The sequence below is a fragment of the Salmo trutta genome, chromosome 34 (assembly GCF_901001165.1).
Source record: "Salmo trutta chromosome 34, fSalTru1.1, whole genome shotgun sequence".
Taxonomy (NCBI): Eukaryota; Metazoa; Chordata; class Actinopteri; order Salmoniformes; family Salmonidae; genus Salmo; species Salmo trutta.
The window spans coordinates 32,985,291-33,001,533 of NC_042990.1; the positions used below are offsets into that span (position 1 = coordinate 32,985,291).

General features: G+C 42.6%; 1 protein-coding gene across 1 annotated transcript; it reads left to right on the forward strand.

The window, feature by feature from the left end:
• Nucleotides 1-446: 446 nt before the first annotated feature.
• Nucleotides 447-15,655, forward strand: LOC115173244 (protein qua-1-like). Its single transcript, XM_029731160.1, has 5 exons — nt 447-542; nt 8,546-8,607; nt 13,589-13,618; nt 13,723-13,776; nt 13,899-15,655. Exons 1-5 carry the CDS (start codon nt 532-534, stop codon nt 15,653-15,655), a joined length of 1,914 nt encoding a protein of 637 aa, XP_029587020.1. The 5' UTR covers nt 447-531.
• The last annotated feature ends 588 nt before the right edge of the window (nt 15,656-16,243 follow it).

Here is a 16,243-nt window from a genome sequence, read left to right on the forward strand (position 1 = left end):
AAATAAAGCGAGTCGCACACTTTTATATATATATATATATATATATATATATATATATATATATATATATATATATATATATATAAAGTCCCAGTAATTTATTGGGTAAACCTGAAGGCACAGTGACGCCGAAACGTTGGTGTTTTACCCAATAAATGACTGGGAGTTTACATATAAAGAGAGAGAGTGTGCGACTCTCTTTATTTATTTTCATAGCTTCCAGTTTATTAGATTCAGGGGTAGATTCAGATCAGAGGGGACTTTAGAACATCAGCTGGTTGAAAACACAAAGGTGTGAGAGCCTCACGCTCAACCCTGTTTTAAAGGAGTTTAATGCCTGCTGTTCCTCTGCAGTGACTCTGTCTATCTTTCTGTTTCTCAGTGTGTCTCTGCCCCCCCAGGAGCAGAGGGGGGGGGGGGGGGGGGGTGAAAGTATAAAACCTCTTGGGCTCCCTCCAGCCAGACTGTAGACCTACTGGAAACTATAGAGACACCTGAGTGTCGCCCCACTGGCTAAACTCTCCCGTCACAATGCTGTCACGGTAAGTGAACACTAACACAAGGGTAGCCACTTTTGGGTATTTATTTTTGACTTACGTGTGGGTACGGGAACTTTTAAAATGACACAATCTAGTTGACATATTTGGACAGCTGTATTCTTGGAGGAAGTGTATTAGTCAGTCTACCTATAGAATGAAACTAAAGATGTTTACAGCTGCTGGGGGTATTTCACTGATAGAGAGTGGTGAACAGTTTAATTAATTGTTTTTTTGTGTGATCACAATAGTTTGGCAATGTGTGTGTCATTTCTGTTATTTCAGATTTCCTTTTTTCTTGTTCAATCCTAAACTTCAATAGCATCACAACTGATGTCAATGAGGATACTGGTACAAGATGAAGTGATGGGACTCTAAATAGTCTTTAAAAAGATTTTGGGAAAATGTTCAACTCTTAGTCAAAATGTTTGATAACCATCCTTTGTTTTTTACTTTTCATTATATAACAAAGATGAATTGTATAATGTACCAACTTTTCATTGATTAACTTTTCATTGATTAACTTTTCATTGATTAACTTTTCATTGATAACTTATTATCCATAATATATATTGAACATAAGAACATCCATAAGATACTTTGCATTGCTGCAAGTTACATATATTCTTATTATAATGCAATGAGCAGGAAAAAACGATTGTCCATTTTGCTTAGTCCTATTTGCTTTGCATTTTCCACTACCACTAACTACCCTAAGATGCCTTCTAGGAGAAGTCATTATCTCTGTTTGACAAAATTACGGTTCTCTTTCAAATAATAATTTGTTGTCGTTTGATGTCACAACGGGAATTTGCTGAATAAGCAATTCACTACATCACACGACATCTGTAGTAGACAGACGAGTCGCGTGGCCAATGAGGAGTGGAGCCTCCTCAACAAAAGGTGCCACAGTAAAAGTATAAAAAATAAAGTCAAAATAAAACATAACAAAAAGTATGTTTGAATGACACTGAGGGGCAGTGTTTTTAAAGCTAATGCCGGTTTGCCTGAGACTGATGCCTTGCAGGTGTTTGTACACATGTGCACATACACATGTAAATAGTGCCATACATGCACTCAAACATATTCAGTTGGCCTTGCTGTTATGATTTCTGTTGTGCTTGATGTTTTTTGCATTGTTTTTTGTTTTCCTTCGTCTTTTTTTCTCTTTTGTTCATTTTCTTGGTTATTGGGGGGGATGGATTATTTTATTTTTAGCTTATTTTCTCGGATGGTTGAGGGGCAGCTCTTGGGGAACTGTGGGGGGGATCTGGGAGGGCTGGTGGCCTGGCGGTTGGGAGCTTGGGCCGGTGGCCGATGGATCGCTGGTCCGGGTCCCCGTTTTTGACCTTGTGTGAGATCTGTCAACGTGCCCTTGAGCAGGGCGTTGACCCTGGTTGCCTCTCTGTGTCGCTCTGGATCGGAGTCTGTTAGATGACTAATATGATGTACTTGTTGAGCGGCTTCACTGCAAGTATATTGTATGTTTTAGCCTATAGGCAGAAAATAAAACAGGAAACGCCCGTGCTCAGGTCTGTCAGCTTCTATTTCACGGCCATCAGACGGTTAAACAGCCATCACTAACATTGAGTGGCTGCTGCCAACATACAGATTCAAATCTCTAGCCACTATAATAATAAAAAAATTGGATGTAATAAATGTATTACTAGTCACTTTAAACAATGCCACTTTATATAATGTTTACATACCCTACATTATTCATCTCATTTGTATATACTGTACTCTATACCATCTACTGCATCTTGCCTATGCCGTTCGGCCATCGCTCATCCATATATTTATATGTACATATTCTTATTCATTCCTTTACACTTGTGTGTAAAAGGTAGTTGTTGTGAAATTGTTAGATTACTTGTTAGATATAACTGCATGGTCGGAACTAGAAGCACAAGCATTTCGCTACACTCACATTAACATCTGCTAACCATGTGTATGTGACCAATAAGATTTGATGTTTTAAATATTTAAAAAAATATATCTATATTTTTAAAAGGTGCCACGCGGTAATTGTCACGCTCTTCCTAGCAAAGACCATTACACTCTCTAAGTTCTCCTCAGCATGACTTGGTCCCTGTCTTCACCGCGAGGTTAATGCTATGGAACGTAGGACCTCAATTTTTCAGGCCCTGTCTTTCAAAGATAATTCGTAAAAATCCAAATAACTTCACAGATCTTCATTGTAAAGGGTTTAAACACTGTTTCCCATTCTTGTTCAATGAACCATAAACAATTAATGATCAGGCACCTGTGGGACGGTCGTTAAGACACTAACAGCTTACAGACAATTAAGGTCACAGTTATGAAAACTTAGGACACTGAAGAGGCCTTTCTACTGACTCTGAAAAACACCAAAAGAAAGATGCCCAGGGTCCCTGCTCATCTGCGTGAACGTGCCTTAGGCATGCTGCAAGGAGGCATGAAGACTGCAGATGTGGCCAGGGCAATACATTTCAATGTCCATACTGTGAGACGCCGAAGACAGCACTACAGGGAGACAGGACGGACAGCTGATCATCCTTGCAGTGGCAGACCACGTGTAACAACACCTGCACAGGATCGCTACATCCGAACATCACACCTCCGGGACAGGTACAAAATGGCAACAACAACTGCCCGAGTTACACCAGGAATGCACAATCCCTCCATCAGTGCTCAGACTGTCCGCACTAGGCTGAGAGAGGCTGGACTGAGGGCTTGTAGTCCTGTTGTAAGGCAGGTCCTCACCAGACATCACCGGCAACAACGTCGCCTATGGGCACAAACCCACCGTTGCTGGACCAGACAGGACTGGCAAAAAGTGCTCTTAACTGACGAGTTGCAGTTTTGTCTCACCAGGGGTGATTGTCGGATTCGCGTTTATCGTTGAAGGAATGAGTGTTACACCGAGGCCTGTACACTGGAGCAGGATCGATTTGGAGGTGGAGGGTTCGTCATGATCTGGGGCGGTGTGTCGCAGCATCATCGGACTGAGCTTGTTGTCATTGCAGGCAATCTCAACGCTGTGCTTTACAGGGAAGACATCCTCCTCCCTCATGTGGTACCCTTCCTGCAAGCTCATCCTGACATGACCCTCCAGCATGACAATGCCACCAGCGATATTGCTCGTTCTGTGCGTGACAGGAATGTCAGTGTTCTGCCATGGCGAGCAAAGAGCCCGGATCTCAATCCCATTGAGCACGTCTGGGACCTGTTGGATCAAAGGGTGAGGGCTAGCGCCGTTCCCCCCAGAAATGTCCGGGAACTTGCAGATGCCTAGGTGGAAGGATGGGGTAACATCTCACAGCAAGAACTGGCAAATCTGGTGCAGTCTATGAGGAGGAGATGCACTGCAGTACTTAATGCAGCTGGTGGCCACACCAGATACTGACTATTACTTTTGTTTTTGACCCCCCCCCCCTTTGTTCAGGGACACCTTATTCCATTTCTGTTAGTCACATGCCTGTGGAACTTGTTCAGTTTATGTCTCAGTTGTTGAATGTTGTTGTCTTCATACAAATATTTACACATGTTAAGTTTGCTGAAAATAAACGCATTTGACAGTGAGAGGACGTTTTCTTTTTTTGCTGAATTTATTTATATAAATATATATATATCCATAATATATATATATATATATACTGCCCCGGTCAACTGTTATTGTGAAGTGGAAACATCTAAGAGCAAAAACGGCTCATCCACAAAGTGGTAGGCCACACAAGCTCACAGAATGGGACCGCCGAGTGCTGAAGCGCATAAAATTTGTCTGTCCTCGGTTGTAACACACACTACCGAGTTCCAAACTGCCTCTGGAAGCAAAGTCAGCATAATAACAGTTCTTCGGGAGCTTAATGAAATATGTTTCCATGGTCATGAAGCCGCACACAACCCTTAGATCACCATGCGCAATGCCAAGCATCGGCCGGAGTGGTTTAAAGCACGCCACCATTGGACTCTGGAGCAGTGGACATGCGTTCTCTGGAGTGATTAATCATGTTTCACCATCTGGCAGTGCAATTCATGAATCTGGGTTTGGCGGATGCAAGGAGAAGGCTACCTGCCCGAATGCATATAGTCAACTGTAAAGTTTGGTGGAGGAGGAATAATGGTCTGGGGCTGTTTTTCATGGTTCGGGCTAGGCCCCTTAGTTCTAGTGAAAGGAAATCTTAACGCTACAGTATACAATGATATTCTAGACGATTCTGAGCTTCCAACTTTGTGGCAACAGTTTGGCGAAGGCCCTTTCCTGTTTCAGCATGACAATGCCACCGTGCACAAAGCGTAAATGCTTTGTCGAGATCGGTATGGAAGAACTTGACTGGCATCCACAGAGCCCTGACCTCAACCCCATCGAAAACATTTGAGATTAATTGGAACACCAACTACGAGCCAGGCCTAATCGTCCAACATCAGTGCTCAACCTCACTAATGCTCTTGTGGCTAAAGGGAAGCAAGTCCCTGCAGCAATGTTCCAACATCTAGTGGAAAGCCTTCCCAGAAGTGTGGAGGTGGTTTTAGCAGCAAAGTGGGGACCAACTCCATATTAATGCCCATGATTTTAGAATGAGATGTTCGAGGAGTAGGTGTCTACATACTTTTGGTCATGTAGTATATACACTACGATTCAAAAGTTTGGGGTCACTTAGAAATGTCCTTGTTTTTGAAAGAAAAGCACATCTTTTGTCCATTAAAATAACATCAAATTGATCAGAAATACAGTGTAAACATTGTTAATGTTTTAAATGACTATTATAGTTGGAAATGGCAGATTTTTTTAATGGAATATCTACATAGACATACAGAGGCCCATTATCAGCAATCATCACTCCTATGTTCCAATGGCACGTTGTTAGCTAATCCAAGTTAATCATTTTAAAAGGCCTAATTGATCATTAGAAAACACTTTTGCAATTATGTTAGCACAGCTGAAAACGGTTGTCCTGATTTAAAGAAGCAATAAAACTGGCCTTCTTTAGACTAGTTGAGTATCTGGAGCATCAGCATTTGTGGGTTCGATGAGAGGCTCAAAATGGCCAGAAACAAATAACTTTCTTCTGAAACTCAGAAACTCAGTCTATTCTTGTTCTGAGAAGTGAAGGCTATTCCATGCGAGAAATTGCCAAGAAACTGTAGATCTCGTACAACGCTGTGTACAACTCCCTTCACCGAACAGAGCAAACTGGCTCTAACCAGAATAGAAAGAGGAGTGGGAGGCCCCGGTGCACAACTGAGCTAGAGGACAAGTACATTAGAGTGTTTAGTTTAAGAAACAGACGCCTCACAAGTCCTCAACTGGCAGCTTCATTAAATAGTACCCCCAAAACACCAGTCTCAATGTCAACAGTGAAGAGGTGACTCCGGGATGCTGGCCTTCTAGACAGAGTTTCTCTGTCCAGTGTCTGTGTTCTTTTGCCCATCGTAATATTATTATTTTTTTGGCCAGTCTGAGATATGTCTTTTTCTTTGCAACTCTGCCTCGAAGGCCAGCATCCCGGAGTCGTCTCTTCACTGTTGACGTTGAGACTGGTGTTTTGCGGGTACTATTAAATGAAGCTGCCAGTTGAGGCCTTGTGAGGCGATTGATCAATTAGCCTTTTAAAATATTAAACTAGGATTAGCTAACAGAATGTGCCATTGGAACACAGGAGTGATGGTTGCCGATAATGGGCCTCTGAAAGCCTATGTAGATATTCCATAAAAATTCTGCAGCTACAATAGCTACAATATTTACAGCTACAATAGTTATTTACAATATTAACAATGTCTACACTGTATTTCTAGTCAGTTTGATGTTGTTTTAATGGACAGAAAATGTACTTTTCTTTCAAAAACAATGACATTTCTAAGTGACCCCAAACTTTTGAATGGTAGTGTATATGTCAGTGGAGGCTGGTGGGAGGAGTTATAGGAGGACGGGCTCATTGTAATGGCTGGAATGTAATAAATTGAACAGTATCAAATGCATCAAACATATGGAAACCACATATTTGACTCTGTTCCATTAATTCCATTCCAGCCATTACCTCCTTCACAGGAGGGCTACTACCAACTCTACTACCCTTCACAGGAGTGCTACTACCCACTCTACTTCCCTTCACAGGAGGGCTACTACCCACTCTACTTCCCTTCACAGGAGGGCTACTACCCACTCTACTTCTCTTCACAGGAGGGCTACTACCCACTCTACTTCCCTTCACAGGAGGGCTACTACCCACTCTACTTCCCTTCACAGGAGGGCTACTACCCACTCTACTTCCCTTCACAGGAGGGCTACTACCCACTCTACTTCTCTTCACAGGAGGGCTACTACCCACTCTACTTCCCTTCACAGGAGGGCTACTACCCACTCTACTTCCCTTCACAGGAGGGCTACTACCCACTCTACTTCCCTTCACAGGAGGGCTACTACCCACTCTACTTCCCTTCACAGGAGGGCTACTACCCACTCTACTTCCCTTCACAGAAGGGCTACTACCCACTCTACTTCCCTTCACAGGAGGGCTACTACCCACTCTACTTCCCTTCACAGGAGGGCTACTACCCACTCTACTGCCCTTCACAGGAGGGTTCCTACCCACTCTACTTCTCTTCACAGGAGGGTTACTACCCACTCTACCTCCCTTCACAGGAGCAAGAGATATTACAAGCTATATTGCTCTGTGTTCAGTAATGCTTTGGTATACCCGTATCATGGAAATGAATCTTTCCCACTGATCAGGTGCATGTTAGCTGTCATCTCCGCCTTTAGGCCCCAACACTGTACAGGGGGTTTCCTCTCCCTCCTGAAGAAGGACATTTTTTTATTTCTACAATTCTTAAAAGCTAACTCAACAAAAACATTGTTACTTTTACGAGACGTGTTTGTGCATTAGTAGCACAATTTCTAACTTATTTACATTTGCTTTGACTTACACTTGTATGTTGACTTCTCCATATTGACGTTGAGGTTTTAAGTTTTGCCTGACTTTTCTTAGCAGATGTACAATCATCGCAAATTGAATTATGGGGCGTTTCAGGCCCCCGAAGTGAACATAATTGTACACTCCCAAAAACTCCATTAAAAACGAGGGCTGAGGGACTTACGTTGCAAACTTCCCTTACTTGACTAATCATTTGGACCAACGACAAATATGGCCGCGGGGATTCCCCCAAGGGCATAAGGCGAGGGTAAGTGGACGAGGGTGTGTCTTTTCTGAGATTGAAACGCAGCCCCAGTCTCCAAGCCGGTGGCCCTGTTTTGGGTATGGCTATGGTGCTTGGTATGCTTTTCACAGAAGCTGTTCAGCCACTGGCAAACGCTAAAAATAACCTTACAGCTGGCTGCACACTGAGTGGGCACACTGTGTGCTTGCCACCATACGTGATGGTTCCATACCCCATTGTTACGTTGGATTAGAGCCCCTATATAACCCTGCCTTTTCGGATTCTATCATTCCTATTGTTCTTTCCTGGTATTTTTGGTTTTACCCACCGATCCTTTTCTCACGGGGAGGAAGTGTCTCCATCATTTATGTCCAAGTGTTTACTTCATGGGCATGACGCTAAGGCAACTCTTTTCAGACACTGGTTTTCTATGGCTTTGTATACCCCTGATTTGATATTATGTTTTTCACAGACGGTCTGGGCCTCTGAGGGATGAATCTGTCAGATTATCCTGGCTTTGGAGAGCATATTGGAGTTGGCTACATCCCATTGTGTGATGGCAAACGATTATTACTTATGTAACCCCGGTTCTCTGAGTGTCTCACTGCAGTTCCCTGCTTGCAAGAGCGCAAGGAAGAGGGACATGCTTTAGAATGACCAGAGAGCAGCTCCATGGCACTTTTTATTGAGGAGGCTCCCCTCCTCATTGGCCACATGACTTGTCTGTCCACGACAGACACTGTGTGATTGGATCTTCCGAATTCCCATTGTGAGACACCTCTATTATCAGAGAACTGGGGTTATGCAAGTAACCTTAAGTTTTAAAAGTGTCCTGACCAGTTCTATCTCTGTGTTCTTTATTCTAACAGAAAGTGGACTGTTCATTTGATCTTTGCTTTGGCTGGTCTTGCTCTCTCAGACCACGTTACTGGTAAGAAAACATTCAATTAAACCTTCTTATAAATGTGGGTGAATTTAGAACACTTCCATCAGTAACTACAGTTTAACAATAATGTCAATTTTTATAAAATGTGCACAATATGTTGTCTAGATACGATGGTTTCCATTTTAGTTTGATTTCAGGTTCAACGCAATAACAAAACAATGCATTACGGATTTCCTGCTTCACCTTTCTAGTTATCCAGTCTCTAAACTACACTGCAAACATTAAGAGAGGGAATTTGAGACTTTCATGGAGACACTTAACTAACCCATATAGAAGAACTGCAATGTTGGATGCTCACATAAACATGTATATACACACCTTTACTTTTTCCACATTTTGTTGTCTTACAGCCTAAATTTAAAATGGATTCGATGGATATTTTTTGTCACACCCCTTAATGTCAAAGTGAAATGATATGTTCATTTTATTTGACTAATTAATACAAAATGAAAAGCTGAAATGTCTTGAGTCAATAAGTATTCAACCCCTTTGTTATTGCAAATCTAAATAAGTTTAGGAGTAAGACTTTACGAACAAGTCACATAATAAGATGCATGTGTGAAATAATAATGTTTAACATGATTTTTTTTAATGACCACCTCATCTCTGTACACCACACAATGCAAAATAAATGTGGCAAAGCAGTTAACTTTTTGTCCTGAATACAAAGTGTTATGTTTGGGGCAAATCCAATACAACACATTACTGAGTACCACTCTCCATATTTTCAAGCATAGTGGTGGCTGCACCATGTTATTAGTGTGCTTGTAATCGTTAAGGGCTGGGGAGTTTTTCAGGATAAAAAAATAAACAGAATGGAGCGAAGCACAGGCAAAATTCTAGAGGAAAACCTGGTTCCAAGGCCAAATCTACCATGCAGTTGTTTACCAAGAGACAGTGAATGTTCCTGAGTGGCCGAATTACAGTTTTGACTTAGAACGGCCTGAAAATAGTTGTCTAGCAATGCTCAACAACCAACTTGACAGAGCTTGAAGAATGTTGCACAATTCAGGTGTGGAAAGCTCTTAGAGACTTGCCCACAAAGACTCACAGCTGTAATCACTGCCAAAGGTTCTTCTACAAAATATTAACTCAGGGGTGTGAGATATTTCTGTATTTCATTTTCAATAAATTTGCTAACATTTCTAAAGACATGTTTTCCCTTTGTCATTATAGTGTATTGTGCGTAAATATACAGTACTAGTCAAACGTTTGGACACACCTACTCATTCAAGGGTTTTTCTTTATTTGTATTATTTTCTACATTGTTGAATAATAGTGAAGATGTCAAAACTATTAAATAACATATGGAATCATGTAGTAACCAAAAAAGTGTTAAACAAATCAAAATATATTTGAGATTTTACATTCTTCAAAGTAGCCACCCTTTGCCTAGATGACAGCTTTGCACACTCTTGCCATTCTCTCAACCAGTTTCATAAGGAATGCTTTTCCAACAGTCTTGAAGGAGTTCCCACATATGCTGAGCACTTGTTGGCTGCTTTTTCTTCACTCTGCGGTCCAACTCATCCCAAACCATCTCAATTGGTTTGAGGTCGAGTGATTGTGGAGGCCAGGTCATCTGATGCAGCACTCCATCACTCTCCTTCTCGGTCAAATAGCCCTTACACAGCCTGGAGGTGTGTTGGGACATTGTCCTATTGAAAAACAAATGATAGTCCCACTAAGCGCAAACCAGATGGGATGGCGTATCGCTGCAGAATGCTGTGGTATCCATGCTGGTTACGTGTGCCTTGAATTCTAAATAAATCACAGACAGTGTCACCAGCAAAGCACCCCCACACCATCACTCCTCCATGCTTCACGGTGGGAACCACACATGCAGAGATCATCCGTTCACCTAGTCTGCGTATTACAAAGACACGGCGGTTGGAACCAAAAATTGCAAATGTGGACTCATCAGAACCAAAGGACAGATTTCCACCGGTCTAATGTCATTGCTCATGTTTCTTGGCCCAAGCACATCTCTTCTTCTAATTGGTGCCCTTTTTCTTTGCAGCAATTCGACAATGAAGGCCTGATTTACGCAGTCTCCTCTGAACAGTTGATGTTGAGATGTGTATGTCACTTGAACTCTGTGTAGAATATATTTGGGCTGCGATCTGAGGTGCAGTTATCTCTAATGAACTTATCCTCTGCAGCAGAGGTAACTCTGGATCTTCCTTTCCTGTGACGGTCCTCATGAGAGCCAGTTTCATCATAGCGCTTGATGGTTGTTGCGACTGCAATTGAAGAAACGTTCAAAGTTCTTAATTTTCCGCATTGACTGACCTTCATGTCTTAAAGTAATGATGGACTGTCATTTCTCTTTGCTTATTTGAGCTGTTCTTGCCATAATATGGACTTGGTCTTTTACCAAATAGGGCTATCTTCTGTATACTACCCCTACCTTGTCACAACACAACTGATTGGCTCAAACGCATTAGGAAGGAAATCAATTCCACAAATTAACTTTTGACAAGGCACACCTGTTAATTGAAATGCATTCCAGTTGAATACCTCATGAAGCTGGTTGAGGGAATGCCAAGAGTGTGCAAAGCTGTCATCAAGGCGAAGGGTGGCTACTTTGAAGAATATAAAATATAAAATCTATTTTGATATGTTTAACACCTTTTTGCTTACTGTATGATTACATACGAGTTATTTCATAGTTTTGATGTCCTCACTATTATTCCACAATGTAGAAAATAGTAAAAATAAAGAAAAACCCTGAGTAAATGTGTCAGCTTTTGACTAGTACTGTATGTATATACATACATACATACATACATACATACATACATACATACATACATACATACATACATACATACATACATACATACATACATACATACATACATATATATATATACAGTTGAAGTTGGAAGTTTACATACACCTTAGCCAAATACATTTAAACTCAGTTTTTCACAATTTCTGACATTTAATCCTAGTAAAAATGCCCTGTCTTAGGTCAGTTAAGATCACATGTCAGAATAATAGTAGAGAAAAGTATTTATTTCAGCTTTTATTTCTTTCGTCACATTCCCAGTGGGTCAGAAGTTTACATCACTCAATTAGAATTTGGTAGCATTGCCTTTAAATTGTTTAACTTGGGTCAAATGTTTCGGGTAGCCTTCCCACAATAAGTTGCGTGAATTTTGGCCCATTCCTCCTGACAGAGCTGGTGTAACTGAGTCAGGTTTGTAGGCCTTCTTGCTCGCACACGCTTTTTCAGTTCTGCCCACATATTTTATTTTGGATTGAGGTTGGGGCTTTGTGATGGCCACTCCAATACCTTGACTTTGTTAGCCTTAAGCCATTTTGCCACAACTTTGGAAGTATGCTTGGGGTCATTGTCCATTTGGAAGACCCATTTGCGACCAAGCTTTAACTCCCATATTGATGTCTTGAGATTTTGCTTCAATATATTCACATAATTTTCCTTCCTCATGAGGCCATCTATTTTGTGAAGTGCACCAGTCCCTCCTGCAGCAAAGCACCCCCACACCATGATGCTGCCACCCCCGTGCTTCACGGTTGGGATGGTGTTCTTCGGCTTGCAAGCCTCCCCCTTTTTCCTCCAAACATAGCGATGATCATTATGGCCAAACAGTTCTATTTTTGTTTCATCAGACCAGAGGACATTTCTCCAAAAAGTACGATCTTTGTCCCCATGTGCAGTTGCAAACTGTAGTCTGGCTTTTTTATGGCGGTTTTGGAGCAGTGGCTTCTTCCTTGCTGAGCGGCCTTTCAGGTTATGTCGATATAGGACTCGTTTTACTGTGGATATAGATACTTTTGTACCTGCTCCCTCCAGCATCTTCACAAGGTCCTTTGCTGTCGTTCTGGGATTTATTTTCACTTTTCGCAGCAAAGTACGTTCATCTCTAGGATACGTTCATCTCTTCCTGAGCGGTATGACAGCTGCGTGATCCCATGGTGTTTATACCTGCGTTCTATTGTTTGTACAGATGAACGTGGTACCTTCAGGTGTTTGGAAATTGCTCTCAAGGCTGAACCAGACTTGTGGAGGTTTTTTTTCTGAGGTCTTGGCTGATTTCTTTTGATTTACCCATGATTTCAAGCAAAGAGGCACCAAGTTTGAAGGTTGGCCTTGAAATACATCCACAGGTACACCTCCAATTGACTCAAATGATGTCAATTAGCCTATCAGAAGCTTCTAAAGCCATGACATCGTTTTCTGGAATTTTCCAACCTGTTTAAAGTCACAGTCAACTTAGTGTATGTAAACTTCTGACCCACTGGAATTGTGATACAGTGAATTATAAGTGAAATAATCTCTCTGTAAACAATTGTTGGAAAAATTACTCGATGCCCTAACTAACTTCCAAAACTATAGTTTGTTAACAAGAAATTTGTGGAGTGGTTGAAAAATGAGTTTTAATGACTCCAACCGAAGTGTATGTAAACTTACGACTTCAACTGTATATATATTTTTTAAATACATTTTGAATTCAGTTTTTAACACAACAAAATGTGGAATAAGTCAAGGGGTTTGGATACTTTCTAATGGCACTATATGAATACACTATATCAACAGCACCCCTGAAACATAGTTAGTCAAATGCGTTCTAGACCAGACATGAGTAAATGTGTCAGTCTGACTATTTGTTGTGGGGCCATGCTAGAGGTTTAGACAGTTGACAGAATAAACCAAAGGCTTCTCAAATCCAAGCCAAAGTCATATCAATTCCCCAAACCTTTTCATGCCAAAGAACATTGTTTACTTACTGCCTTCTTCAAACACACATTCAATAACATCCACTTCAAACAGTATTTGAAAGACAGTAAACCCAATCAAAACCATTTACCAATTAAAACATATAATAGTAATATTGATCTTGTCCAGACCAATTTTATTACTGAAGAGTCCTAAAACAAGTTCAATGGTCAGACGTCTAACTCCAACTCACCCAATGTTTCGTTCTTCATTTATCAGATGTGAGTAACAGTGATACATCCACAAGCAGTGAGTCACCAATTCATTTAAATGGAAATGAAACACACTGACTACTGGGGATTTCCTGATAATTACAGTAGTTGGGATCAAAGTCACCCGTCCTTGTCTTCCAGATGGAGATACCAGCGTGGAAACCACAGGCACTCCTGATGCCCCTGATGCCCCAGGTGAGGCCTAGGAGTAAAATAAACAAAGGTCATTAGAGTGCAGGATGTAGTTATTATGATTAGTTATGAGGATGCATGGCAATTTGTATTTCAATTTAATGCAGTAGAATATTTTCTCACAGGCAAGTTCTGCATGCTGTGCTGTACTGAAGACTGCATCGAGGAAAGCAGCCATGTAGGGAGCCAAGGTTGTTGGATGCCCTGTATGGAGGCATGTTGGAAGGAATGTATGGAGCCCTATATGGATCTCTGTATGGAGCCCTGTACACAGGATTCGTCGAAGGTGTGCAACAGTAAGGGGGACATTAATGAGGACGGTAAGGGGGACGGTAAGGGAGACGGTAAGGGAGACGGTAAGGGAGACGGTAAGGGAGACAGTAAGGAGGACGGTAAGGGAGACGGTAAGGGAGACGGTAAGGGAGACGGTAAGGGAGACGGTAAGAGGGACGGTAAGGGAGACGGTAAGGGAGACGGTAAGGGAGACGGTAAGAGGGACGGTAAGGGAGACGGTAAGGGAGACGGTAAGGGAGACGGTAAGAGGGACGGTAAGGGAGACGGTAAGGAGGACGGTAAGGGAGACGGTAAGAGGGACGGTAAGGGAGACGGTAAGGAGGACAGTAAGGGAGGCAGTAAGGGAGACGGTAAGGGGGACGGTAAGATGGACGGTAAGGGAAGCAGTAAGGAGGACGGTAAGGGAGACGGTAAGGGAGACAGTAAGGGAGGTAGTAAGGGAGGCAGTAAGGAGGACAGTAAGGGAGACGGTAAGGGAGGCAGTAAGGGAGGCAGTAAGGGAGGCAGTAAGGAGGAAAGTAAGGAGGACAGTAAGGAGAACGGTAAGGGAGACAGTAAGGAGGACAGTAAGGAGGACAGTAAGGGAGACGGTAAGGGAGGCAGTAAGGGAGGCAGTAAGGGAGGCAGTAAGGAGGACAGTAAGGAGGACAGTAAGGAGGACGGTAAGGGAGACAGTAAGGAGGACAGTAAGGGAGGCAGTAAGGAGGACAGTAAGGGAGACGGTAAGGGAGGCAGTAAGGGAGGCAGTAAGGGAGGCAGTAAGGAGAATGGTAAGGGAGACGGTAAGGGAGACGGTAAGGGAGACGGTAAGGGAGACGGTAAGGGAGCCGGTAAGGGAGCGGGTAAGGGAGACGGTAAGGAAGGCAGTAAGGAGGACAGTAAGGAGGACAGTAAGGGAGGCAGTAAGGAGGACGGTAAGGGAGACGGTAAGGGAGACGGTAAGGGAGACGGTAAGGGAGACGGTAAGGGAGCCGGTAAGGGAGCGGGTAAGGGAGACGGTAAGGAAGGCAGTAAGGGAGACAGTAAGGAGGACAGTAAGGGAGGCAGTAAGGAGGACGGTAAGGGAGACAGTAAGGAGGACAGTAAGGGAGGCAGTAAGGAGGACGGTAAGGGACACGGTAAGGGAGGCAGTAAGGGAGGCAGTAAGGAGGACAGTAAGGAGGACAGTAAGGAGGACAGTAAGGGAGGCAGTAAGGGAGGCAGTAAGGAGGACGGTAAGGGAGACGGTAAGGGAGACGGTAAGGGAGGCGGTAAGGGAGGCGGTAAGGAGGACGTTAAGGAGGACAGTAAGAGGGACAGTAAGGGAGACAGTAAGGAGGACAGTAAGAGGGACAGTAAGGGAGACAGTAAGGAGGACAGTAAGAGGGACGGTAAGGAAGTCGATAAGGGAGACGGTAAGGGAGGCGGTAAGGGAGGCGGTAAGGGAGGCGGTAAGGAGGATGTTAAGGAGGACAGTAAGAGGGACGGTAAGGAAGTCGATAAGGGAGTCAATAAGGGAGACAGTAAGGGGGATAGTAAGGGGGATAGTAAGGGAGCCGGTAAGGAAGTCGATAAGGGAGACGGTAAGGGGGAAAGAAAAAGACAGTAAGTGTGAGTGTAGTCTAACATTGCTCTTAAGTTCCTTAACCCTCTCTTGGTCCTCAAAATGGGGAAGGTGTCTACAGAGATACAATTTAATTATTATGCTGTTTTGATGTACATAACATTTTTGCCCACTTTTTGACTGTTTTGTTGTTGTTTTTAATTTCCTGATGTTTTGAGATCCTCTCTAGTGTTTACAGAACATAAGGGTCTGATTGGTGAAATCAATGCTAGCAGTAATATACAGAATGACAATGTATGAGAAGAAATGTGTCCAATTCCAATGATAATGAGTACATGATGCGTGAGATGTTCATTAAAGAATCATTTCTGTAATGTGGATGTTTGCCACTCTGCACAACCTGACTCCAGGGCTATGCCTCTCCCCCTTCAGAAGAAGGCCTCTGTCAGGTTTATTATGGGTTTTATGGTATAAAATCACGTTTTATAATGAACTTCACTGCCTTAGTTTGAGTATTTTGATTTCTCGATCTCTTTGTTTTAAGGCACTTATTATGTTGCATTTATTCAATATAATCACACATGAGAATCAAAGTTGTAACACTTAAGATAAGAACGATTGACAGGTAACATG